The sequence below is a fragment of the Streptopelia decaocto genome, assembly GCF_964273445.1.
Source record: "Streptopelia decaocto genome assembly, chromosome: 3".
Lineage (NCBI taxonomy): Eukaryota > Metazoa > Chordata > Aves > Columbiformes > Columbidae > Streptopelia > Streptopelia decaocto.
The window spans coordinates 26,497,860-26,525,592 of record NC_138656.1 but is presented as its reverse complement, the minus strand read 5'-3'; the positions used below and the strand labels follow the sequence as shown (position 1 = coordinate 26,525,592).

At 40.6% G+C, this 27,733-nt stretch overlaps 1 protein-coding gene across 5 annotated transcripts in view; it reads right to left on the bottom strand.

Moving 5' to 3' along the window:
* Positions 1 to 27,733, bottom strand: part of EML4 (EMAP like 4) — a 161,174-nt gene that overhangs the window by 82,478 nt on the left and 50,963 nt on the right. For 3 of the 5 annotated variants that reach the window (XM_082048787.1, XM_082048789.1, XM_082048788.1), the window contains exon 1: positions 10,262 to 10,472. The exons of the other annotated variants lie outside the window; for them this stretch is intronic. In XM_082048787.1, the coding sequence (XP_081904913.1) occupies positions 10,262 to 10,328 (67 nt within the window). In that variant the 5' untranslated portion in view covers positions 10,329 to 10,472. Of the gene's footprint in view, positions 1 to 10,261; positions 10,473 to 27,733 lie in introns of those variants that run through there. 5 annotated transcript variants of the gene reach the window in all.

Below are 27,733 nucleotides of genomic sequence, written 5' to 3'. Positions count from 1 at the left end.
TGTGCCACCTCCCCATGGGCCACCAACCCACTGCAACGTAGTCTGGTGGTGCTGGCATTGCCCTGGGTGCTCAGAGCTCCCTCTCCCTGCCAGGGAAAACCTTCCCTTTCGGCTCTGGTAGGATTCTGTGCTCAGCAGAAACACGCTTACACCAGAGGAGGTGAGAGGGACCAAGGCTACTACATGCAGAGGGGAATTTGACAGCTCTTATCTCTCTAAGTCACAGGACACAGGGATTTCAGATAAAGGTAAAATCTGTTTGGAAAGAGACTCAGCAACTCGGTGCCTTATCTTAGTTTTCTGGTATTTCAGGTATAGGAATTCCTTCCACTTATTCACAGCCCTACACAGCCACCGCTTTGTTACCTCTCAACACCAGAGCCCATTCAGTAAAATGCCAACTCTTTCCTAACAAACTAAAGCATCCTTGAAAAGTTATTGTCCTTCTTTGCAATTTCTTATGCAAAAGCTAAGGATGACAACACTCTCCTTCCCTTGTAGAAAAATAAGCTCTATTAAGAGACAAGCCTTCTATAGAGGGAGCATTAATTCCAGCGTCAAGTTTTCTCCTGTGACCACCCACCAGGGTGGCAGCATTTTCTGCAGAAGCTGCCCTTGCCCCAGCTCTGCACTGGAAACCTTACACCAAGCTGCTGCCGCAGGCGATACCAGCTTGCAGTTGTCAAACCTCTCCTGTATCTTGTGGGCAAGAACAGATGTAAAGTTTGCTTTTGATATTTTCAGAAGTTCATTGTTTCTTGCGACTGAAAGACTAAATAAACTAGATCCAGCGTGACACTTTCAACAGTAGCGGTCAAAACTCCACTTTTGTTTACCTCCACCAAGACACTTCCTCAACTTTTGCAAGTGCTTGCAGCTTTGGTACATAGAGGAACACCTCTACAACAGCTAATGCTTACTCCAGGTGAAATCAAACCAACAGTGGCACCTTTTTGCATTGAAAAGAACTACAAACTAGTCATAACACAGACACTGCTAAGCTATCTGCTTAGTCTCAAGAATAAAACACAAGCTGTAAAACTCCCACACAGCCAACCTGTAAGGTGGTATCTGCAAATAGTCATCACACATTAAGTCACAATCTCCATGTCAGTTACTACAGAGGAGCAAATATTGAGACATAAAGGGAATATTTGCACATTGTGTGTCACAGAAAACACTTCAGACCAGACAGACAGCAGGCAGAAATATCTGTACTCATGTAGGTCAACAGCCACCCTCAAAAAGGGGAACCGAGCATAAATACAATTTTAAAAATGACTCGTTCTTCAGATAAGTTCCCTTTGTTTTATTGTGTTAGAAATTAAACAGTCCCAGAGAAGCTTTGAAGTTAACACCTACAAACAAGGCGTGGGTGGAAAGCACCGCTCACACCTTTCCTGTTGCTGTGGCCTGACAAGGGACTGACAGGTCGGTTATCGATCCTGCCATTCAGCAACATGCTACGTTTGAACAGCTGTAGAAATATTTAATGTTAACATTCATTATTTTACAAAGAAAGATACTCTTTTAAACAATTCAGATTGCAGGTCTACCATCAAGTGTTGCCATGTTTTCCTTAGTAAAGCCATTACCAACAATGAGTTTCCACAAATGTTCTACAACCAAGGTAATTGGGAAATCAAACTAATTTAATTTATAAAGAGGAAGAACTCTTGAACGGGATGACAGACTTCTATATGTGTAACTACACATATATTTTAAAAAGCTGAAGTTGGACTGCTTCCACAGAAATGAATGCATAAAAATGAAGCCAGATTCCATTATATTTTCAGTTGTTAATCCTGGTAGTATTGTGCCTAAAATGGAAAACTCCACTGGAAAGGGAGGAATTAGGTCTCATCTCTATTTAGGCTGAACCACAAGGCATGTTTCAGAATTGATTTACCTGCAAGCAAACACAAAACACATGGAAACAGTGTTATGTGACACTACAGCCTCTCAGAGAAAAATCAATCGGTGAACAGAGCATTCTGGACAATGTAGGTAGGCTAAGACCTTCTAAAATTTCACCTTGAACATATTTTATGTAGAAGTCCTACACAAAATTGAAGTGTCATAATCGCTATTGATAAATCATATAAAACCATCATGAATGCATGCATGGAATTTGCCTGCATGGAAAACAGATCACCTTTTTACAGGGATAGCTTTTCCTTACTTTTCAAAGGTTCCTTTAGGAGAATACATACATTTCTTACACAGAATATTTGCCCAATTTAGTAAACATCAAAGGGACCACACTTCTATCAAAGTTGCTTAAATACAACACATTATGTATCATAAACAGATTACCTATAATCTGTTCTTTCAGAGCCACTGAAGTGGAAACAATCTTTGGGTTTCTTTTCCCACTATTTGCTACAAAGTAACAGGTTTTAGGTAAAGAAAACATCCCTACAAATAGCAAGGGATATGGGACTGATGATGGATCTGTCTGGTATTAGAAATGATCAAATACTACAAATACTTGATAGGGAAACAAGAGTTAAATCTGGTTGTGACTAGGTAACAGCAGTGTCATGAACCAGGAATGAGCTGCATTTTTGCCCATTTTCTTCCAAAATCAAGGGATTAATTAATCAAGAATGAACACCAACCAAAGTCTCTTCAGAAATGGGAACCTCTATGTGCTGATGTACACTCATTTAATAAAAGCAGGAATGTTTTGCTGGAGACGTACAGTGGCACCGATGCCAGCAGACAGTGTTCCCACTGCTGCTCAACCTGCTCCCACCGCGTCGACCGCCGCTCCCCCACAGGCCTTGCTGCACAGGGTATCACTTCCCACTTTCAATAACACACCAGAAAACAGCAATGCCAGCTAACACCTGCTTGCAACCCACTGAAAGGAAGTCTATAGTTTCAAACTAATACACTTCAGACTAATGAAGTGAAAAACGTACAGGAAAAAGCTATATATCGTAGGCCTCCAGTGTCTGCCACTCAGTTGTTCTTCCTTTTCAAAATCTTGGAGAGTTCTATAACTTTTTTTGATATCAGTGTGGGGAACAATATAAAGCCAAAACATAATAGTTATTCTGAAAGTGGATATTGTTTTAAACCACAGAATTATGTAGATTGTTCCTTTAATGCTTACACTTTAAGACTGATTAATTCCACATAACACTTATTAAGCATTAGCTATACTAATTCAGCTATTTATACATATAAAAGAACCATCCACTACCCTGTACAATATTGCCAGTCAAAATAATGTGATCCTTCATGCATGAAAAGGATCCCTCTCACTCAACAGTATACATCAATAAGAACAAAATTGTTTTATACATTTTCAGTATCTTCTAACCTTTCATCTTATTATACAATTTTTATATTTTTAGTGTTAGCAGGAAAGAATTAAAACAGCTAGTATGAGCATGTTCTTTGGGCTACAGCCACAAAAACTACCAGGGAGTGAGCCCAAGAGACAGTTAACAGCATCACAGCTTCCATGTAGTAACTACTCAAGCACACGCTCTTACTCAAGAGCAAACACCAGGCTGTTTAACCTACTAATCCCCATTTACTAACCTGCTGTGTCAACAACACACTGTAAATTTCCGCGTTCACGTAGCCCTCTGCAGCTCTTGTGCAAGCCCACACTCTAACTAGGTGTGACCATTCTTTGCAACCTGTAGCTTGCATTGCAAAACATCCCCGTATGAGAGCACTCCACAAAACATAGCCTGGACACCTCTGAGTCAACCCACAAGCAGAGAGGAAAAGTGACCCTGCCCCAGTGGTGTCACCGCTCTGCTGCAGAGGGAGCAGGGCCAGGAGCCCAGCTTTGTCCCCCCAAACTCCTGCCCCCAGGGTCACTTCACCACCAGCCATGTAATGTAGCCCCAAAACAGAAGCTGTGTGTGATCAGTGCAAACCACTCAGGAATCAAAAGCCACCTCCCAGCTCCAATTTTTGCCCCTTTATAATTAAAAAACCAAACAACTCACCCCCCAAAAAACCTTATTGCTCAAGACACTGTGCCATTCACGCCATTGAGCAAATGGGTAAAAGCAACAGTGGCGGCAGCGTGTAAAAACCTGACGGACCAACTCAATCAGCTTCTCATGGAAGGGGATGCTCCCTTCAATGCATTTCATAAGTATCAGAAATCTAACTGTGGGTATTTTCATGGTTTTAAATGCTTCTGAAAAGCATCAAAGGCAAACAAGGCCAAAACCCAAATTCATGCATTTTTAGAGCATACGAAGAACAAAAAGGGTGCTGGGAGAGAAAAGCAAAGGCAGAAGACATGGTACCTAAATTCTATCTGTTGTTATGCTACAACAGAGCATCTTTTCATCATACAATAAACAACTGTAACTAATGACTGTCACATTTGGTCATTCCTTCTTCCCCGCTCACAGGGTGTGTTCTGCACATCCAGCAGTTCTTCTGTGTTTCTTTCAAGTTCTTCTCTCAGAGCCACTCTGTCCTACTGCAGAATGAGCAGGCTGAAGAAGCACTTCAGGTTTGTGTGCTGCAAAAGGGAGGTTTCCAACACTGCTGCTTTCTTGATTAATTTACAATTTGTCTATGTGAAGCAGGGTTACGATCTTGTGTTCATAAAGATACTTTCTTATGTTTCTTAATCTGGGCATTATTCAAAATTTGAGAGCGAAGACTCGGTGCTGAGAAAGTGTGTGCAGTCTGAACCTGACCCTTAATGACAAGTTTGCTGCACTTCTGATATTTCACCAATTTTGATACTCGAGCAACTTTGCAATTACTTTCTGCAACTGCTTAGAAAATGCTAACTGTGATCCTGCACAAGTAATCATTATCTTCTCAACCCCCTCTTGATGACGAATGCATATTCCTAGAACTGTTAGAAGTAAAACAGACACCCAAACAGGCAAAGCAGAAGAAATATTACCAAAAAATGTAACCACATTTCTGAAAGTTAACTATCAAGTTAAAGAAATGAGACTTTTCCATTGAGTCAGGGTAAGTATTAACCTTTAAACAGTATCAGATGAAAATCCCTATGGACCTTTACAATATTTGTAATTTTATGTCATATCTACATAGCACTACTGATACAGTGCAATATTGCAGATATTTAGTCACATGCTACAGCGTAATAATGCAGATATTTATTAAAGTAAGTACCAGTATACTTTTTTTTGCTGTTTCTCAGTTGAGACATACATTAGAAGGTTTTTAGTGAGGTGCATACATGCAAACATCTACAGCACATCTGCAGTCAGTGACATGCAGAGTCAAGCACCATGTTTGACCTGAGAGGGATGGATCCCCACTGCTCTGTGCGATGCCACTGTACCAGCCCGTCCTATGCACATCTGGGTCACACCAGGCATGTCCCTTCTCTTGGTTACCTGGAAAGGGGGTAGTGTCTGCAGAACAAATGTCACTTTGACAAATTTAATGTAATTGAGCCTGGAAACAGCTAGCCCATCCAGTTTACAGCTCACTTCATTAAGTATAGGCTCAGCTAACTCATAAAGCAAGTAAATACTGCTTAGTCCAACTGTGCTTATAACTACTCAATATAACCACTCAATAAAAGTTTCATTTAACTCTGCCAAATTAGTAGAAGGTGGTAAGTAAAACTACACTAACCTGATAAGGAAGTAAAACTTAAAACCAAGTGTACGTTATCCTTCAAGTTCTAGAGGACTTATGACTGTGTAAAGAGGCAGCAATAGTATTTTCACAAACTATAATGAGATGGGATTTCACCTCCACACAGAAGACAAGGATCTCAAGAAGATGATGTTGAACTGATGTGGAAAATTATGCCAGTAAAGAGTGATGGCTGTCATAGCTTCCTTCTATACAGTACGGTATTATAAGCAAAGAAGCATACAAAAGGAAAGTAATATCCCATCTGTCCCTGCATTCAGAAAGCCCCATTTCCAAGCATTTAAGCCCTTCAGTTATGAGCATGAATGGCCCCGGCTACAAAAATGCAGTCCTTTGCATTCATTTCTCAGTAACTACTATTCCTCCTGGTACGGACCAGTTTGCCTTCTGTCGGGATCAACAGAAAGCAGAGAATTTTCCCAAAATACAGCTTAAACCTTTTGGACTACCATAACCCTGGGGAGAAGATGCCCCAGCTCTTGTAGAATACCTGGTTGCATTTCATTACATCTAGAAAATAAAATGCTCTGCCACCTCCACTCAGGAAACTTAAGAGTTCTTTTAAGTGTGCTACTATCAAATAGTTTTTTTCTGGAAAACAGGAAAGCACGTTCAGAGAAACTATTAACACATTTCTAGCCCAGGACTGTGGACAGTACTATTCTAATACTGCTTTTAATTCTTCAAACTTCCTCGCTAATATAACTTCCCAATAGCAAAAACGCTTAAATGAGTCTCGGGCCGCTCATTAAGTCTGACCCTCAGCCTCCAGCTCACACAAGGCTGGGCTGGGACCCGCAGCAGCACTTGGGGTACACCAAAAACCTCCCCAGGTCTCACCAGCTGAAACTCTCAGTACTCAGTGAGCCAGCATAGATTTATCAGGCAGGTTGGTGGGAATTCTCCCCTCGTTCACAAAAAAAATATATCAACCAAAGGGAGGAGTGCTTGTTCCACGTCTGATACTTCTGGGAGACAGAAATTATAATGGGGTTTGATTACTCAGAGCAAATAATCTAAAGTAGTTTTAAAATTAGCTATGACAGTACTGACTCTGACATAGTCAAATCCTGCGTCAATTACACTGAAACCTACAGTTTAATTTTTAATCGAACACTGAATACTGTAACAGTTCAGGTGAGTCAACTAAGAGGATACAGACTTTCAGACTGTTTCTTTAACTTTACTTTTTTTTTTTTTTTTACAGGATTAAGATAGCAATAGGGAGTTCTACATTTATCACCATTATTATTGGCAGAGTAAGCCTAGAGTAAGGCTAGCTCAAAAGTCTTCAATGCAATTACACCAAAATTTGTCTCATTTAAAAAGGCTTCACTGCATCAACACAAACATTGTAGTTGCAGTAATCCAAGATGATTAAAAAAAAATAATAATAATAAAAAAGTCATTATTTAGGGAGCTGTAATCCTCTGAAATAGGCTCATACTTGCTTTATTTAACTGGTCTCCATCCAGTACCTAACCAATTTTAGGTAAAACACCAAGCTGAAAGTAGGACTTCTATGTCAAATTTGTCTACTTTTGCCCATGTAACAGGGACTAGAAAGAACAAAAGTCCTTGTAACATCTGAATACTTCAAGTAAAGTCACTTTTATTAGATACTAATTCAAAATGAGTACTACTTCTCCACAAGCACCCGGGCAAGGCAGCAAGAGCAGCACCGCCCCCCCCCCCCGCCCCGCATCAGTGAGGTGGGGGGCAAAGCCTCTGCCAGCCAAGGTGCCCTCCAAGGCATGGGGACACCTCCCTGGTGAGCAGCACAAGCCCACGGGGGGGCTCAGTCTCACCCCTGTGGAAAGCCTGCAGAGCCACCAACACCATCACCTTTACCAGCAACACCTCCAGCAACTTGTGAAACCACACTGCAAAACAACACCTAAATGAACTCTCTGCTAGTCTCAGCGCTAAAGATAAACATATCCAAATAAATTTAAGAGTCTGAAAGCGATGAGGTTTACAAATTCAGAGATGTTAGTGGTTTTTCTTTTTTCCCAGTTGTAAATACTGTTTACAATGTCAAGTGTCATTGGAGGCAAATATTTAATCAAGAAGCATGCAAAACTAAAGTTTTGTTTGCATGTAAATATTTTCCTTGGTCAAACTGAAAATTTATACCCTGATCCGTATTACATAAACTAAATTCTAGCTCAGATCTCACTTGATAGCTAAGATCTTCCTGAAAGGACATGTTATGACATAAGCCCTTGCCTTAGCTTTAGTTATAAAAGGCTAATTAAATACAAGTAGAAAAAAGAAGTCATCTCTACTGACATCAAACAAGCTTTTAAAAAAATCTGATTAAGCTGCCCGTTAGCACTGATATCCCGTATGTTAAAAGGGATTCCTAGTCCTTCACTGCTGAATTAGGAATTTATTTTTTACCTTTGGCAAGAAATGAGCAATTGGATTTATATATAGTGATACCTGTGCACAAAACAAATCACAATTACAGTTAAACTAGAGAAGTTCCTATAGAAAAGCATATCACTATAGGATACTTATTAAAAAAAAAAAGTCCCCCAAAACCTCACCTGAAATAGCCTACTGCCAGCTAGCACAAAGCCTTAATCTTCTTCAAATGAAACAAGAATCAACATGTACGGCCCCCCAAAAATAATTAATTCTTTCTACAGCTTATTCTCAGGCTTCTTCCTACTTGTTAAAACTGCAAAGTTGCTAAAAGCCCTCAAGGCAAGGAGTTCAAGGATAAGATTAGACATTTCATATGAACAAAGCACTTGTTGATTCTCCACCGTACCAGTTTCTTATCGCTGCAAGTTTACTTGCCAGCCAGCACACACTCCTCAGAAAACTTTAGGTTTAACGACAGAAGTAGGAATGAAGTTTTAAATCAGCAGAATATATTACACTGCTAAAAGCATCCAAAGCCCCATTTTCTTTTAATTGCGAATACTGTATTTAACTCTTATACAGCAAAATCTCCAGTCCTTCATTAAGATTTTAGTTGAAATAATTTTCTAAGATGCAGAAAAAAATTAAAGCAGAACACATGCATTGAGAAAAGAATGTATTTCTTGCACCTTATTCTGCTGGATTTCTAGACAAATCTCAAAGGTAAGTCCATCATGCAACACTCACTCTTGCAATTCAAGATATGCCCCAAGCTCAACTGTGAGACACTGCTGTATTTTTTACAGTCACAAAAACTATTGCTAAAAGCCATTAAAGTCAATAGTAATGTCTTAAGATAAACCTCTTCTCATCAGTAACAAAGTCGCAAGTTACAGACATAAAAATCGCTGTTCTTTTGGATTTTGTTCTGAAGACAAACAGTTAAACATTAGCCTTTCTTTTCTACCGTAAAAGTCCTTGCAAGCCTACAAAATAAAATATATTAAGCACTTGTAATTGTAAAATTTCCAATTCATCCTCCCTCTTTCCCAAGAGTTGCAACATGTTGAATTCTAAACCGAATGCTTCGAATTCTGAGGCAGATAAAGTACAGCGCACTGCTCACTTTAAGCACACTGTAGCAAGGTCGTTCCTTTCTCCCACTACATACACATAGAAATCTACGCATTAAATATTTGCCCCCCCCCTTTTTTTTTTAGAACAAGCTTTCCTGTTAACCATCATATTTTATGCCAGAAGTGTAGGTTTTTCTATGCAAATTCTGTATTTGTATCAAACCTGCACAGCATGAATCAGCAAACAAAGAAGAGCTGCTCAGTGACGTTTGTTTCATTCGCAATAAGACACTTCTTCACCGTATAAAGGAGCGTTACATTTTACCTCTTGGTTACTGGGGGTATTTGTTTGTTTAGTATGTTTAAGACCTAACTCACATACTTTTGGGTTGATACAGCTACAACGCTGCAATTAATTACCCAATTTACGCTCAAGATAGGCTGGCTTGAGAGCAGCTATTTAAAGAAAGGAAATGTGTGTTGGAATATTGCATTTTTACTATGTCACTAGCAAAAATAAGTTGGGGAGAAAAAAAAAAAAAAAAAGAGAAAAAAATTAGTTCTGAAAGGCAAATTCACGTTTCGCACACACAGACAGCCCAGCAAGTCAGAGAGTTGCAACTGCAGCACAGTCAGGAACTACCTGCAGTGAACGAGCCTCTGCTGCCTCCTGCCTGAGGGGTCCCGGCCGGGCTCCCTCCTCTTATTTTTCCTTTGTAAAGCGTTAAACCGAGCGCTGGGAAGACCGGACACCCAGAAGCGACTCTTTCCCGAGGGCTGCACAGGGTCTCTCACCGCCCCGGCCGACAGGCCACACTGGAGCGCCCGGTGCGACCCTCGCAGGAGCCTCCTGCACAGCGAGTAGTGACTTTGTCACTATCTTCCTGACACTTTCTGCGCTACACGCACACATCAAAATTTTATTTTTTTAAATCTTCTCAAGGTTAGGATGCTGCACGGTACCGAGACACTTCAGGCTCCGAGTAAGCACACCTTGCCGGCTCTTCATAAGTGCGCGGAGTTAACTTAATCGCACAGATAAATATTTACTCCGCTCTTTACTCTACAAATTTCCCCTTTTTCCCCTCCGGGGAAGGGAACTGCTGAACGAAGAGAGCCGGCGGTCACTCTTCGGGAGCCGCTGCGAGCCGCGCGGCGCGGAGCGGGCGGGCGGTACTCACCCGTGCAGAAGCCGACGAGCGCCGAGGGGTCGCAGGCTGCGGCCAGGCAGGACAAGCTGTCTTCCATTCCTCCCACCGACGCCGGGCCGGCTCTCCCCGGCGGGGCTCAGAGCGAGCCCCCGCGCCCCGGCCCGGCCGCCATACCGCAGGCTCCGAGGAGACCCTCCCGGGACACACCGCGCTGGCGGAGGCGGCCGCTCCCGCCGCGTCTGCCCGCGGCCCCGGCCAAAACGAGAAGCGGTGGGTGGGTGGGTGTTGGGGGGGTGGGAGAGGGAGCGCACTCGGCGGCAGGGCGGGGCCAAAGCTCCGACGTCAGCCACGCCCCCGCACAGGCACGCGCTGGGCGCTGCGACCCTATACAAACACCGCGGCACCCGAAATCGCAGGGAGCGGGGCTGTGGGCACTGGCAAGCCGCCAGGCCCCCCCCCGCACCGGTGGCATCGTACTTACGGCCCGTTTTAAAATGGTGACATTAACCATAAAAAGCCAACAGCAATCCACTTGCCCTCGGCCTGAGCATAAAAAACCACCACAAATGACTAATGAAAAGGATTTTTATGCTCGGTCAACTCAGATAAACCCTTATCGATCCAAAGCATGTTTGTGTGTCAGAAACACCAAAGATCTACTGTCAGTCAAAGCACAACGTGACATAATAAGTTCACACGGGGGGGAGAAGATGGGGGTGGTTGTTTGTTTAGTATTATATTTGAATATTTTTCATATGACATCTTTCAAGAGGAAAAAGCAATGACATCACTGGCAATGTACTCGTATCCATTATATTAAAACGAAGCAAAATATCGTGGCTTAAAAGCAGCAGCTTTGCAAAGCTATCGTTCTAGTCAGCAGAAGGGAACTTGTATTACAAACGCATTACAATCCATTTAGCATGATCATGATTTCGTTTGTCTTGCAAGATGAAGCACAGCCAGATGAGAACTAATGAATGCAACATGTGTTCATACTTTTGGTAGCCGTGCCTGAAGCCAATTGGCAGAACGACTACAGCAAGATAAATGTCAAAACAAAACTATTTATGACTATGTACTGCATATATTTTGCCTCTTCTCGCTAGCATACTTCAAATAGTTTATTATTTTCAAGCTTTGCAAGCATATTAAATAACTCTGGATTAAAGTTTTGATTTCCAGACAACAGTAGGATAGTAAAAAATAAATTAAAAAAAATACACAGAGGAAGTGCATGTCTCCATTCAAAAAGAAGGAGGGGCAGCACTTTTTTCCACCCTTACAAATGGTTGAAAGAAGGTTCATAACACCACATATAATTAAGACAGCACACAATGGGTTTTGTATGTTTTCCCCAGAACTACCAGTCTACATATTTTGAGCAGCACCTTCATTTTCTAGGAGCTCCCTAAACTAGCCTGATTAATAGAAAGAAGGGACTAAGAAACTGAATGGTGTAAGATGATAAAAGTGTAAAAGTCAAGGGCACACAACTCACGTAAAAGCCCTAATTAAAGCCAAGGGCTTCAAACACACAGCCCTAGCATCCAGATTGACCAAGAACTAATGCGTCCAACTTATCCCAACCACTATGTTGCATATGTCACCAGATTAAACAATCTTCATTGCAAGACAAAACACTGAGTCTTATCTTGGGTGGGCTGGATGCACAGAATTATTCAACACACACACACACACACGCATTTTGGTATCCCTTTGAACTCAACATCCTTCCCAATGCAACTATGAAGCCTTGAAAGACATTGTGGGCAAAAATCCACCAGTATTTTAAACAGAGCTTAATGCCTGCCGAATCAAGAGCATGCAGGGTGAGGCAAAAGGAAAGGAAGCAAAGCAAATGTTAGAGCACCTTCAAAACAATTCTCTGAACGCTAGAGTTTGAAATTAGATTTCAGTTGACCCACTGTATACAGCTCAGCCTGAAAATGACAGAAGCAGCCTCAATTCAGGCACTGCCTGTTCCCTGCTGGGCTGAGAACTTGGATCAAAATTCCTTGATTTGTCTTTAAAACTCTCATGAAACCCTTAACTCCTCATCAGGATTTTTCAGCCTCCAAGCTCTGCTCCATTCCTGTCCTTCTAAGCAATCTCACTATCTTCAGCAGCTTTCTACTTCTAGCCTTTTCAGGTTTAAACACGACCTCAGGCTCCTCTTCCCTGCTGTGGAGGATGAGGATGTACTACTCTTAGCTATTTTAGGTAAGCATAAATGATGAAACAAGTACTTAAAAAGATCAAACCAAAACACATACAATGTAGCCAAACTAACCTTTGCCTAGATAAGAAATCTCAGAAAACCAACCCTCTTCAATCTAACATAATAAAGCCAGTTAAAGATCAGGAGTAGAGCCCTGCACATTGCACAAGTACGAATTCAGTTTTTTGCTTGTTTGTCCCCAACATACAGATACTTTGGAACATTACACATCTGGTAACAACAGAGGATGGCTCAAAGACCACAGCAGCATCAGTCAGATTACGAACCTATGAAAGGAATCATTTTAGGCATACTTCAAGTTTTCACACACCAAAAAACACCCCAACCCACATTTTCTTCAGAGGTGGGAACAAAGGGTTCCTTGAGCTTTTGAAGAGAGCCAAAGAAAGGCCTGAACTCCTTGGAGTCATCACTTTTACATGAAGAGGAAGAAGAATCAGATGCCCCTGCCCCACGCCCCAACCATTACCTTCTGGTGACCCAGACACAGCCAAGGGAACTGTGGGTGTCCCTGCCAAAGTCACCACATCCCCAGCTGCAAAGACTGCAGAACAGACACCTTCTCCACAGGACAACTTTAGTAATTAAAAAATAAAGAGGAAGATTATTGAGTTTCTTGGCAAGTGATCCTGTTGCCAAGAAAATAACCTGCAGTTGCATGAAATGTGGAAAAAGTCTAAGCCTGTTTTCACAGAATGAAGATCTCTTCATAGTCTTCAAATTTAAGGGATCGCAGGTTGAAGAACTGCTGCACGAGGCAATCACCTTATCTTCCTTTCAAATGATTACTTGAAACTCCCTACCTACCTTCACTTCAGAAAACCCATAGCTATAACTGTACCTACACAATATAAAGTGATAACTGTACTGAGACTAGTTTAATGACTCTCTTGCTGCTGACCTGCAAGAGGGCAGCACTAGTTAATTCTGTTTCTTCATATGTATAAAACTAATTATGTTTCCACTGGCAAACAGTGTTTCAATTATTTTGCTTTGTTCTTTCTGAAAAGAAACTGCAGCAATGTTTCAGTTGGCAATTAACCTCATGGCCAAACAGTATTGCCTTTCAGCAGCTGCATACATGTCTGTTCCAGTATTACCTTTGCTCCATGGAAAAGAGATAATAACAATTATTTCTTTAATAACTACACAATTCTTAAAGACTTTAAGCCTTTTATTCATTTTTCCATAGGAAAAAAAATAAATAATCCTTTCTAAATTCAACAGACTGGTTTTAAAACCATATTTTATCTGCAGTCACCTAACTAGCACAACAGATCAAAAGCATCGCATTGAATGAGACAAAAATAATTAAGCACTGTTTTAAAACACACACTACAGTTAAGGATGCTCATTACATCAGGCCTGTTTCCAGCTGGACTTGAGAGGTGTATGGAGGTTAGTAAGTGATGAAGGCCAAGAACAGCCATGCAGGATCCAGTGCTCTCATTAACGCCTGCAGGATGCAGCAGCCTCTGCTCACTCCTCCTCTTCACTACAGGTGCTGGCACTGGAATAAAACCTATTAAAGTCCCATTCTCTGAAGTATGAATACCAAGAGTGACAGAAGGCAGGACCTTTGGCTATGATTAAGGTCACTTACAGTTGGCACATGGCAGCACTACTGCTAAAATAAGCATGTCTGCCCTTCTCCTGCATCCTTCCCACCCTCAGACTGCCCTTGCCATGGGCACAGCCACCCACAGGGCTGCACAGGACAGCACACCAGGAGACTGAACAATATGAAAACTAACCCATCAACACCAAAACAGGAAAGCTCACCAGGCCAGTCGTTGCTGCAGCAGGGAGGTGGCAGCACCCACTGCAAAGAGCATTGGGAACTGTGCCTGTTAACAGCAGCTGTGCCTGTGGATGACTACAGGTGATTGTAAAACAGCTACACTTGTAAACCACCTTTCACTGCCAGAAATCTGCATGAAACAAGAACTGATAGAGATGAGAGTGAAGTCCCTGAGCGAGCAGTGCCAGGGCACTGTACATGGCAGAGAGCACACAGCGGTGCGGAGGCCATTCCCTTATCACCCCTCCCAAACTCTAAACTGAGCTGCTTCATCCCACAGGCATTTTTCTTGAACAGAGCTAACATGCAGAAAACATGAGAAACAACAGATGTACATCAGATCTTAAAATCTGTCTTGAGGCTGTCCTCCAGAACCAAAACATACCCACGTCCATGCAGTCAGTCATCCTGGGAAAAGGATCTGAACAGGGAATTTTTTTTTTCCTAAAACCACATTACCCAAGTTGAAAAAGAAAACCCACAACTAATACAAAGCCCTCCACATGCACATGAATATTTTAAGAATAACTCCCTAAATGTCTGTTTTCGTCAGGTGGGTTTTCTGCTGCATCTGCAGCTTGCTCTTGTTTGCAGAGGCAACTGCACAGACACGACGGAGGTGGCAGCAGGCTGATGTGGAGAGTAGGAAGGGTGGCAATGTTTAAGGCTGGTGTTTCACTGAGCACAACATCAAACCACAGCTGTAGCGTGCCTTCCGCTGCCTGCTTGGAGCACTTGCACAGCAGACTGCTTGCAGCTGCTTTCCTGCCTACCCATCAAATGCAATACGGAAACACCTAGCAAACAAGATGAAAATGTATCAAATGTAAAACACAGCCACAAAAAGGTTTCTCCTGCAAATTTCCATGTAGGCATATGTTCCAGACCACCACCCAGACCACACGTCCTACATGGTGGCCCACGAAAACATGACACCCCCCCCCCCACCAAGAAAACTCAGAATCTAAACAGCAGCACCCCTGTTAGGTACAGCCTGTATTTTTGTTGAGGAAAAAAAAAAAATAATAAAAATCACAGTTTCACTTCTGATCAAGAACATATGCAGCTTCAAACACACAAGTTTTGCATAAGAGATATTTTTAAAGCTACAGGTAAATTACACAAGGTTGTTAAATAGGAAACACTTCCATTTTCTGAAAGCAATCAGCAAAGTTTGATTCTTAACAAAGATGACTAACTGGTAGTCTTAGATCATACCAAAGCTACGGTTATGAACTAGCTTTAGTTAAGTGACTGCTGTCTAATGATTTAGTTCATGCCGACAGAAAGAAAAATGTTGCATTTGCCATACAAAAGTGGGGAAACAGCGGGGGAGAGGCCAACTGCAAATGTGTTTTCTAACAAAGCACTTTCAAAAAGTATGTACTTCTAGCAATATTAACACTGCTTAAGAGCTGTGTATTCTTTAAAAAAAAAAAAAAAAAGCCAGTCATGCATATTAAAACATCTCTCTGTGTTCTCCCAGTGGCTGTTTCCACTAAGATATTGCTGCAATGTTGACTGTTTTTACTACTGTTATAAGCAGTAAAAACAAACTAAATGAAGTGTAAAAAAACCAACAAAATTGGAGAGTCCACCAATTACAACAGAGACCAGAGAGTTTCTCCTTTACTAACCACTCTGAGATGTGGAGGAAGTGGAAAAGCCTTTACAAAGACACCACCCTTCACACATCCTTCACCCGAAATGAGTTGGTACTGAGGATGTCCAGCAGGAGATTTGTGGGTGCACGGAGGGCTGGCACAGCTGCTGACCGGCTCATCAGCGCGCTGGGGGGACGCAATCCTTGCTGTGCACAGCAGATAGGGACGAGAAATGCATCCCAGAGGGTGGCTCAGATGTAACCACGCGTCTTGGTACGGCACGTAAATGAGGCAGAAAAACCAGAGACGCCAGTCTGGCTTAATCTAGATGGCTCGGAACACCTTTCGGCTTCCGGACTTTCCTGTACATCAGCAGAACCCAAATCTTCCACCTGAGGGGTGGGATGATCATCTCCATTTGTGACCACATAGCACAAACACAATATCTGTGATTAAGGTATTATCTAGTACATGCAAATGTGATGTAGGTGTCAGACCTTAAACTGTTACAACACTTCAGAGTTTGACCTTATCAAAAGATCATTTATAGCCACGCAGTTTTGACATATTATGTATAACAGCTGTACAGTCCATAAATTAATTACCCTTCTGATGGCGCAGCCTACTAAACAAAGTGTTTTAAAGAGAATCTGCAGAGACAGTTTTATCTGTGCTGCTCCTTTAAATTTAGTTGACAGCATATTTCGTACTCTCAGTAAAATGGGTCACAATAATAAACATCATAGTTTATTTACAAATATAGGATTGAACTGTTGCAAAATTCTCAGGCAGGGCCTATGACCTATGCTGCTAGAAGAACATAAAAGATATATGTATATTGTTTTTAAAAAAAGACAGATATGGAAACTCCTGTTTATGTCTCTTTTTTTTCAGCAGCATTCTCAGTATTATATTTCAGTTTTACTTTAAAACTTGGTGAATATAAAATAGGGAAAACAAGCCATACTATTTCCATGAATTGTTTGAAAGAAATAGTCATTAGAAGGAAACAGTTTGGTTCACAGACAGAGGTTAAAAGAGACCTTTCAACTAAGTCAACAAATGAGATCTGCCAGACTAGAATTCACGCTTACCTGAAACGCTGAATAACATTATTGACACAAAATTAGGCACTGATTTACAATTTATTCTTCCTGTAGGAATAGTAATGTTACAAAAAACTGACACAACTGATACCTTTGCCAGCCTCTTTGGAGAAAAAATAAAGGACAGTATGAGACAACAAGCAACCCACCATTTTATCTGGTAGCTCTTTCACAAGTCAAGACCAAGGTCAACTTTTTACTACAGAAACGTGTGTTTATATTGCCAGAAAAAAAACCAAACAACCCTCTATAGGTCAGGAAAAATAATTTCTTCCTCTGGATCATCAATCCTGTTATGACAGCTAAAGGTCAAAGCAAAGAACAGACAGGCTAATTAGAGAGAAGGGAAACTTTGGTGTGCAACGGTAGGTCTGACTGAATTGACAAATTAAACAGCTGTGGCATAGACAAGGAAACACCATTCTATGGGGAAAAGCACCACACGAGAAAAGTGGAGAAGGTCCTTGCTGGCTTTAAAAAAATGCAGTTGTATTTTCCAAGAATGCAGCTTACCAAAGCTTCGGAGATCCACTAAAGGTCAGAAGCGGCAGGAATTTGATGGTATCTTATTACGTAAGAGGCATTTTCATACACTGCAAAACCACCGGCCCCAGGAGGTGGGGATAGTTACGGCAACACATGATAAAACTCACTATGGCCTTACTTCACCACAAGAAGCTTCTGTATTCCAGATCTACCACGTAATCTTCAAGTAATAAGAGCTGGAACAACGAGAAAAATCCAAAACGTACTGAAGCCGTGACTTTAACATTAATTTAACCAAGCCTCAAATGAAGAGTTTACCTATCTCTTCTTCGAGAAGGATACAAGTCCATGATCTAAGTGAATAAAATACCAGGAGTGATGGGACTACAATTAAAAGCAACTTCTTCACTGGCAGAAGAGGCAACAGTACTGACTGCTCTAAGCTCCCTAGAGTGTAGGATAAGCAATCATCTGTATATATTTGCACAGGAAGAAAACTAAAAGAATAAAAACTATTCCCCCCTGCCCACCTGTTTGTTGAAATACTGGCTATGGCAGCATTTGTATTTCTGTTAATACAAGAGGGTATCCCCAATCCATGAAGTCAGTAGCCTTCACGTAACTAGCTGCTTATGTGCAAGTTTACACAAATCAAGACTGATACAAGCACAATACTGCCACAGGATTTTTAGACAGAAACTTGACAAGTGAATTTACACATAGATTATTTTTTTTTAATCCAAGTTTTTGAGATGGTTTTGTGAGTGTTTATTTTTAACATGAAGTTCTAATCTACAGATGACTTCAACATACAACTTCGATTTGAATTCTGTCTTCTCTGTGAAATGGACTGTAAACACTTTTTCTCATATCAGATTGTACGATGTTTTAAGCGCTCTACAAAGCCAAATGGAGGATCACGGAATTGTAACTGCACATGGCTACACAGCTTTTAAGTCACGGACATAATAAAGCATCATTATGTTTACACTCTATGTTTTTCTTTTGTATTTCAAATTTTTAAAGTGAGACTTGATCTCAAGACAGTCTTGAGACACAAAAAATGTCCAAGCATTAGTAAAGTACTCTAAATCAGTTAATAAAAGATGTTTTTTTTAAATCATGTATACCATAGGTCACATCTGACCACTGAAATACTCAGTCCAGTATACAAGCCCTCAAACCCCCACATTCTTCCTTTTACTATCCACAAGCAAAAAGAATTTCATTGTTTTAAAAAGTTTTTTGTCAAAACAAAGCTTCAAAACACAAACTGTAATGGTGGTTTATACATCAATAAGTTTGTAGTCAACACAGGAGCTTACAGGACACCGAGCAATGGACAAAATTACATTTTCAGTGTTTTATTTAGTAGAAATGTTTTGCCTGCTACTTCTATAAACAGGAAGACTCAGCTATTTCCTTCAACCAAGTGCTAGAGACTTACTACCCTAACAGAGCCTGCAGCAACATCTACTTGCAAGTAACGAACCTGTAATGCTGGACATTTTATTATATTTCTCCATTGGCTGTATTTACAGCATGAATGTGTTTTTAATATTTTCAACATAAAGGAAAATCCTTCTACAGGAAAGCACATACTACCAAATTATATTGTGGAACACCAGAATTAAAGGAATGGTATTACGCAGCAATGAGAAGACAGGCTAAAATATCTAAGAAATGTCGTGTGTTCCTTTAAGCATCATTTGAGGATGCATTCAGTTGACAAGGTAACAGATGTGAAGCAACCTTAGAGGCACCATCCAACCGCTTTTCTGTCAAATTGCTCTATGTTCTGCCACCCCACAGGAAAATAAAGTGTAAAATTATACTACAGCAATCAGGAATTAAGAAGTTGTTGCGAGTCACTTGTGCAGCTTTCCTACACTTGAATAGCTAGGATGTTTACATTATAACATGAACACATTTGTATTTCAAAAGGAATCCTTGAAATCACTGCTTGCATTTTTTTCCTGACACTATATACCTCCTTGTTGAAAAGTGTCTATCACCCTACAAAGGTGGCTCACAAGGAGCAGCTCACCGCCGAACCCCTTTAAAACAAAGTCAGGAGAGCACAGTTGTGGGTTGCAAATGACTATACTCCATACATTCCAAGATTTTCTTAACAGAGAAAATACCTCAGTATTTTCCTTTGTTAGTCTCCTGGCAGAATTCGAATCACTCATTTTGCTTCACTCAAGAAGGAGTATCTAATTTAATGATTAACTCATTTGATGGATAATCAGGCAACCGATTTTATCTGCTTCATTGCTATTAAGCGCTCAGCATAACCTTCCATTAAGGCAAATTACAGGTTTTAAAGCATACCTGCAATCAGAGGAAATCAGGTTGTTCTTGCACTATCCTCAAAACCCATGAAGGATACGTGCTTTGGAGGGAGGTGGAGAGAAGTGGAGAGGATTAAATTAAACAATTTGGAGGAAGCATCTTGCTGTTTTCCGTCTCCACTGATGAAATCAGGTCTGTGGCATTAAAACCGACGTGAGAGAGCACGGCTTATTTGTATTGTCCCCTTCCTTTTCTCATTTAAAAAAATCAATTGCATCCTTAGGCAGGATATACATTGGTAGGAACAAACTAGCAAAATTAAACTGAATTAGCAAACATATCTTAATTGCCCACCCCAAGGACCACACAAAAAAGTCTGGAGGCAGACTGCAACTGAGACCCCCAGCATGGGCATCGTGTGTCAACATCAACATATGATAAGAATCTGATCTCCATAAAACTTGGATGTTTATTTTCTTTAAAAATAAAAGCTGCTTGAATATGTAGTAGTAATATTATTTTTTTTTTTAATGTGTTGATTAGCAAAGCCTCCCACTCTACAAGAACACGTTCCTGATTTTCAAACCCAAAGCAACACCTTGGGCTGTCTGTACCACACACACACGTATACATGGCGTGGAGCACCTTGATGCAGGTGGGGAAGGTTTGGTGGCTTTTCAGCACAGGCCCACTCTCCTACAGACAGGATGGAGTGATGCACCAGCCACAGGAATGAAGCCAGACTTCCCTGAAAACACATCAGAAAACGCTTGCAGATAACTGCTTTCAAGGTACCACTTCCCAGTAGAAGAATTAGAGTGGAAATAACCCACTCTTGGCACGAACCTCTTGAGTCAGGAGTTTGGTTTAGATCATTAGCAAATTAGCGGTTTAAACTAGATTCACCATTGGAAGATCTGATTTGGTAAGAAATTTTTAGATCCTGCTGCACAATTTTGCAGGAAGGAGTTTGCCCAGCAGCTGTGGCACTGGGTGAAGGGGACACAGCTCTGAACACAGACCATCCTCTCAGTGATGTGCTGGGCAGGCCAAAAATCCATGAGAAACTCCAGCTGACTGAAAAGGGAACTGGGACTCACCTCAAGAGGATGATACCCCTTATTATGTACAATTTAACATAACACGGCAACTCCAACAAGTTATTAAAACAAGGCATACTCATAAATACAGATGTCTTTTGAAAAACAACATTTTAATAAAACTATACCTAAACAGCATTTGGACAACTTGGGCTACAGTAAATATTGTATGATATTTGGATTCCTTCTTTTATAGCATCATGTTCCAATTAATTATCAGAGCTAGTTTTGTAAAAAGAATAGAAATCAATATTATTACTTCATCAGATAAAAAAATTGCTTTTGCAAATTATTCACATACTTTGATTTCTCATACTTGTTTTGTTGGAAAATAAAAATGTTTAATCAATTAATAACGATAAAAAAATGCTGACTTAATAGAATTCCATAGAAAAAAATGCTTCACAATACTCCATAAGTATAACCAGCACAGTTCTACTCACTTGCTTCTTCACCTGATGAATTCTACTAATGTATATGAGAATGCTGGGTGAGTCTACATGCTAATATTGTTTTATGTGATATAGTAATATGTTAAGGACAGTTTTGCCTTCTAAGAGACTGTAAACGTGTATATTGGTCCACATGATTAATTTGTTATTAAAATGTGAAATACAAGTTATACTATCAGAGACATTTTCCTTATAAAGAAAATGTCACTGATTGGTCATTTATGTTTTAGCTCTATCTTAACTAGAAAAAGTAAGATGGTATAACTGAAGTCCAAAAAATAAGTATCTTTGTAGTTAATAATAGAAAGTGATCTTTTCCATCTATAGGTTGCTGCCCTAGTACTGTTGTAGATACCACCCCTCATGTTATGGCATAATATAAACTAACCCCCCAACCAAGGCATTCCACTTTTCAATACTTTTTTTTTTTTTTAATGTTCCATTGCTTTGGGTTTCTTTATGGTGTAACCTAAGCAGCATAAGCAAGATAGTGCACTATCCTACACAAAACACTAACTAACTCAGAGTGTTCAGCTGGCTTCACAAAACGTTCAAAAGGTACAGAGGAGAGTCAATATTTCAAGTTCGACTGAACTGAACACGGCTGAGATAAAACACTGACACGTCGAGTAGTACTCTGGATTTGCTTTTGAAATGACCTGATGCTTCCAGAGAATGGGGAGGGGACGAATATCAGCCTCCTGGCTGGTGGGAGGGATGGGAGTTTCTTCTACAATTGCAGAAGTACTTTTCAGTATATGGGGTGGCTGGAGCAGACTGAAGCCCTCCATAGGTGAGTGAGGCTGGCTGCTGGGCATAGCCACTCGATAGCAGGATCTGTTCAGCGAGATAGCAGATTCAACAGAGCAGCTATAAACAGTGTCAGTTTAAATTAAATATGTTTGTTTAAACCATACGTTATACAACAGGTATCTGCCACATCCAAGTTTTTATAATTTATGAAACAGATCTTAAATACAAGGCCAGCCTCGGAACATTGAATTTATTTGGACGGGGGCAATGTTTTTTTGTGATCTTGTGTTAATTCAGGGTATTTTTATTATCTTTAACACTGCACGCCCGAGATGTCTGATTTTCATGCGTTTTCCTTTTGCAACTTTGAGGACTGCTAACTTCCCAGCTTTATTAAACAAACACAGAAATCCTCTTCCACATACTTCATAGCTTCATCAAGAGTGGCTTTAAAGAAAACCAAGCTTCTGAAACATTCACAACAAAACCATACCCGATAGCAATAGAGCTGATGATGTGAAAAAGCCCACACCAGGAGCTATACAAGGCCTCCTCTAGCAGGAGGATTGCTGGAGTTCAGCCTCTGAATACACAGCTCTTAGCAAACTCACTTCAGTGTGGCTTACTTGAACATTCACAACAAAAATGAACAAAGCCTTATTTTTACGGGTCACATCAATTGTTCCAATGCATGCTGATCGTATCTTCTGCAAACAAAGCCAGGATTTAATTGCATTGGAGCATTAAGCAGAGAGCCTTTAAAAGTCTTTTCTGTTTAACCTATCTGAATTGCGAGTGGCTGTATCAGAAAGGACTGAAGTCTGTGCCATTCTACACAATAACCTGTGGTCTTATATATGGGTAGGTACATTCCCAAAGTAATTTCAAAACACACAACTGATAAGGAAGAATTATGAGTTTGCTTTTCTAACCTTCCCACAGATTAACACAATTTCGGGTTCCTAAAATAATAACCACATATCCCACTGCAGGCATTTCTGACATTGCTGGATTATTCCCAGCGCAGCCAGGCGGGGCTGTATATTAACAGCAAATCCACATGTCTGAATTATCAGTGCAAAATTCCTCATGTTTCAGTTTAAATCAGGCAAGACTGTATATTTTTTTGCTTCTATTTATTCTTCTAGATGCATGTCAAAATTTCATGTCCCTTAGGATTTTATAATGCCTTTGTAGACTGTGAAAACAAAGCAGTAAAGCATATTGATGAAAACAAACTCTTCATTTTTCCGTACTAAGGAAACAATCAAATTTCTGATCCACTATAAAATCCAGCAAAGTAGCAATTTATAAGCCATGTCCAGCAATTCAGAGGTACGCAACAAGATTCCAGGTACACAAAGTAAAAACCCAAACACAAGCCACACATACACAGATCACGCCACAAACCCTCCTGTACTCTCCTAGCAATAAGATGGATTTTCCTACTTCAGACAGTATTTTGTTGCCCAAACCTTGAGCTGAACAAGGCCCTTCCTAAGGTGAACTCTTGGCTGTGATGCTTTTCTAGCGAATGCAAGACGGGAACTGCTTCCAGCTCGGTGACAGACATGACACACACCAGCTACACAGCCTCTCCTGAGCAATGACAGTTCCCTGGGAGCACCGCTGACCCAGACACCACGAAGTTCCAGCAGCGCTCACACAAAGGGTCTGTCTCCATTTCCAAATTCCACCAAATTGCCTTTAAATCATGACACTAAAAACCCTTGCTCCTCTTTGTCAACATGCACAAAGGTTGTAACTCCACAGCTCTGGGAAGAGAACTGTTAAAATGGGCATGTTTGACATGAAGCACCAAGAAGGAAATAATATATGGGCGACACTGGCCATGAGGGGAGAACACACAGCCAATAAAACAGCTTCATTTCCTTTAAATATTTCCTTTTAGCTCTTTTTTTTCTTGCCTATTTAAAGCATAAATTATTGATAACAGGAACTATTCTGAAACTCCTGTGACACTGAAAGAGGTGCTTACACATCTTTTGAATGGATACTTTTTACTTCTCAATCTAATAAAAGTCTCTCAGTATTTCTGGTTTAGAAACATATTGCTTTAGTCCAGCGTTTCTCATAACATACACAATTCCAGCTCCCTCAAGCATCACGAGGACAGGCAGAGAAAAGAGAGTTAACATTTACACTGCACTCCCAAAAGGGCTTTGATAAAAATGAAACTTACACCTGGATTAGCAAACGTTAACAAGATTTATTTTGAATGTCTATTTCTTGGGTTTTGTCCTTCTCCCTAGCTTAAATGCAGAGTTGAAAGACCTGGCACTGACCCTTAGTTTGTCAAGTGGCAAATAACAGACCTCAACACTCAATAACATTTGCACTTCCCCAAATAAAGACTAAAGGCTCCCTTCCTTGACAAAGACTTGGCTAGAATAGTTCCTAGATCTCCACGTACTTGTCTTAAAAACAACCTGCTGATGACTTAAAGAAGTTCACTGCACAACCAGCCTCGTGCTGTGACAGATGAGGGAGCCCTCACTGGGGCAAATGGCTGGATGGACAATGACCGACACCAACACTGAGCAACGTGTCCTGCCAGCTCAGGAGCACCTAAACCCAACTTAAGCCCAGGTCTAGTTTAAAACAGCTTGCAAGTCCAATTTGCATATATATAGATGGATGCAACTGTGACCCGCAGAGCCACATACTTGCCTGGCCCCCCAGAGCAGCTCACTCAGGGTGCGTAAAGAACAAGCCTCACACCAAGGCAGAACGCGCTGACTGTAAAATGCAATTGAGTTTTAACAGGTGCTGCAACTGCTCAGTGACCATAAGGGAGAGGAAGGCAGTACTGTGCTAAGTAAGACGACAAAATGATATATATAAATGAGTCGTTTCTGGGTTCAGAAGTGTTGAGATCCTTTTTCTGGTACGAGTCACTGGTCAACGGGAGATTACATTAACTGTAGATCTCTAGAAAGAGTAACAGAGACCTTGTCTTGCCCTGCCCCTTCCAAATCTCTCAGCATCCTTCCCTGTATCTGATGGCATTAATATTAAAACAACAATATGCCTGGGGATACTTGACCAGAAAGGTCTACAGAGAAGAATTAAGACTGCAATTGTCCCCCAGTACAAACAATATTAGGCAGAAGTCTCAACAGTTGATAATACTGAACATTTTTCACATAGAAAATAATCTGAACAATATTATTGCACATGACGCAAAGATAAATCATAGAGCATTAAACTAAGTTGTTAGGCAGGATGTGTCCCACTTCCTCATTGAGAACTAAACAACATAAATCACAACTAGTTATTTCAAATGTAATCAAACCCTACCAGACATCGCAACTTGCTAATGCTTTCCCTCTGCCCATCTCTCCTCACCATTAACTCAGAAAAACAAAGCAAACAAAAAAACTCACACTCTGCACACTCAGATCTACAGACACACAACCAACAGACCTCATAATGTCTTCCCCTTCTAGAGCCTAAGTAAAGCTTATTAAACAACAACAAGAGGGGGAAAAGGCAAGACAAAAGGGAAAAAAGAAAACACACACACACACAGAACAAAGCCACAAAAACCCACAAGAGGGTCTGGGCAATTCAGCGAAGGTAGCATTCAGAAACAGCATACCAAAACATATATCAGATCCACACATACAAGTAAATTTAACCATTCGAAGCTTATGCAATTTCACAGCATGATTATCATCTATCACCCCACTTTCGGAGAGAGAGAGACAAACAATTGCATATACAGTACATGCACCTTCAAGCGGTTGCATTACTGTGCACATGTAATTAGAAAAAAATCTGAGTCAATTATTGGTGTGATTAGCCATTTTATGAGTCCTTCCACTCCTAAACCTTCTCATATCCTAAAATTGCAATTAAAGGTAAAGAGATGATGTCTGGAAAAAGAATCATTCTTGGTTTTAGACAGCCACATTTCTTGTATGGCAGTTAAAAAACTACCAGAATTTCCCCTATAAACATGTTTCCAGCAATTTTAGCTCTCCCACGCAGTCTTTGGTCCTAAAGTAATAGTCTCCTGCAGAAAAGTTTTTTATACGCACACAAAAAATAATTCAGCCACACATTTCTCTTGCATGATGAATCGTTTTCCATATTAAGATGACAACACTAACACTGGAGTGTCCTGCCATGGCAGGCAATTAAGAGATTCAAAAGAAAAAGCATTAGTCTTGCAAAAGACGAGCCATTGCCACATTATGAAATACAAGATGTAGATGAAGAGAAACATAACTTTGAGAGATAGCCAATACTTACACAAAGGCTAAAATTGCAGGGCAGGATAGTCAATGGGGGAGTAGAAAAAAAAAATAAAGTATTAACACAGACAATCTTCATCACTGGATTCATCCATCTGTCAAAACTGACTAGCATAGAAAGACTGAGCAATTGACCGTATCGGCGAGTTTGAGAGCTCAACTTGCGATGTTTGCCAAGGAGGATCAGGCTGAATGCGGAACACAGAGCCGGCTGCTGTGCAGCACTTGGGCAACATCGATCCTCTACACATCAACGGCAACCTCAACACAGGCACCCAGGGCTGCAAGATAGTCAAGATGGATATATATAAATAGATGTAGAAATATATAAAAGAATGAGGAAGCACTACATACCAATTAAATTATTAAGAAATAAATAACAGCTGAAACATAATGGACTTTTGGCAATGGTCACTTTGGAGAGCAACTGGGATTCTACAGAGATTTACACCTGAACACAGACTGCGGTCCATAGATAACCCCACATACACTGCCCATGAAAAGTGTAAACTCCTAGAAAATATATATATTTGTTTGTTTTAATTTTTTTTTTTTTTTAATACATAAATGCTAGCAATGCAGGGACATGACAGCTGAAGGAGTCCTTTGGTCACCAGTCATTGTCAGTCAGAGGTCAACAGGGAGGCTTGTCAGACAGAGAGATGACCGATGCTCAAGCAATCGGAAGCCACATCCGTCTATTTTTGATCACTTGCCAAGCACATGTCAAACAGGCTGGAATCTGAGAATGGCAAAGCTCAAGAAATGACTGGAATTCATTAATTGGTCTGATGAGGTGGACAGATCTCAGAGAGTATTTGCACTCTAACTGAAACATGTTTTACTCGTTGGGTTTGTTTTCCAAGGCAAAGAACAAATTTGGTGAGGAGGACTCCAGACTACCTGGATGCATAAAAAAGCTGACCTGTAATGCTAAAAATAAGCAGGAAACCTTTTTTCCACATAGTGGAAAAAAAATTAAGAAAGAAAAGCATGTTTCAGAGGTTAAAACCAGAAGATTAGAATCAACTAGGAGCCTGCCTGAGCTGAACCAAGGAAAGCAAATAATGGGGACATCACTGTTACTATGCACCACAGCTTCAAAAGAGGGAGAGAAAGGCAGCTACCTACACACTGAGATTTAAGAGGATGTTTAGGAAAAAACAGGCAGGAACAAACACCGAAGCAAATACTTTGCCTTCTGTTTCAAGGAAGACAATAAAATGATACACTGAAAATGAGGATAGGATAATAGTTATTACCATATACAGGGTGAAACAAAATTAGACCATTTCAAATAAAGAAATAAGAGTATCTGGATAATCTCCATCCCACAGCACTGAAATAATTAGCACACCTAACAGTGGCAGAAACACCAAAAAT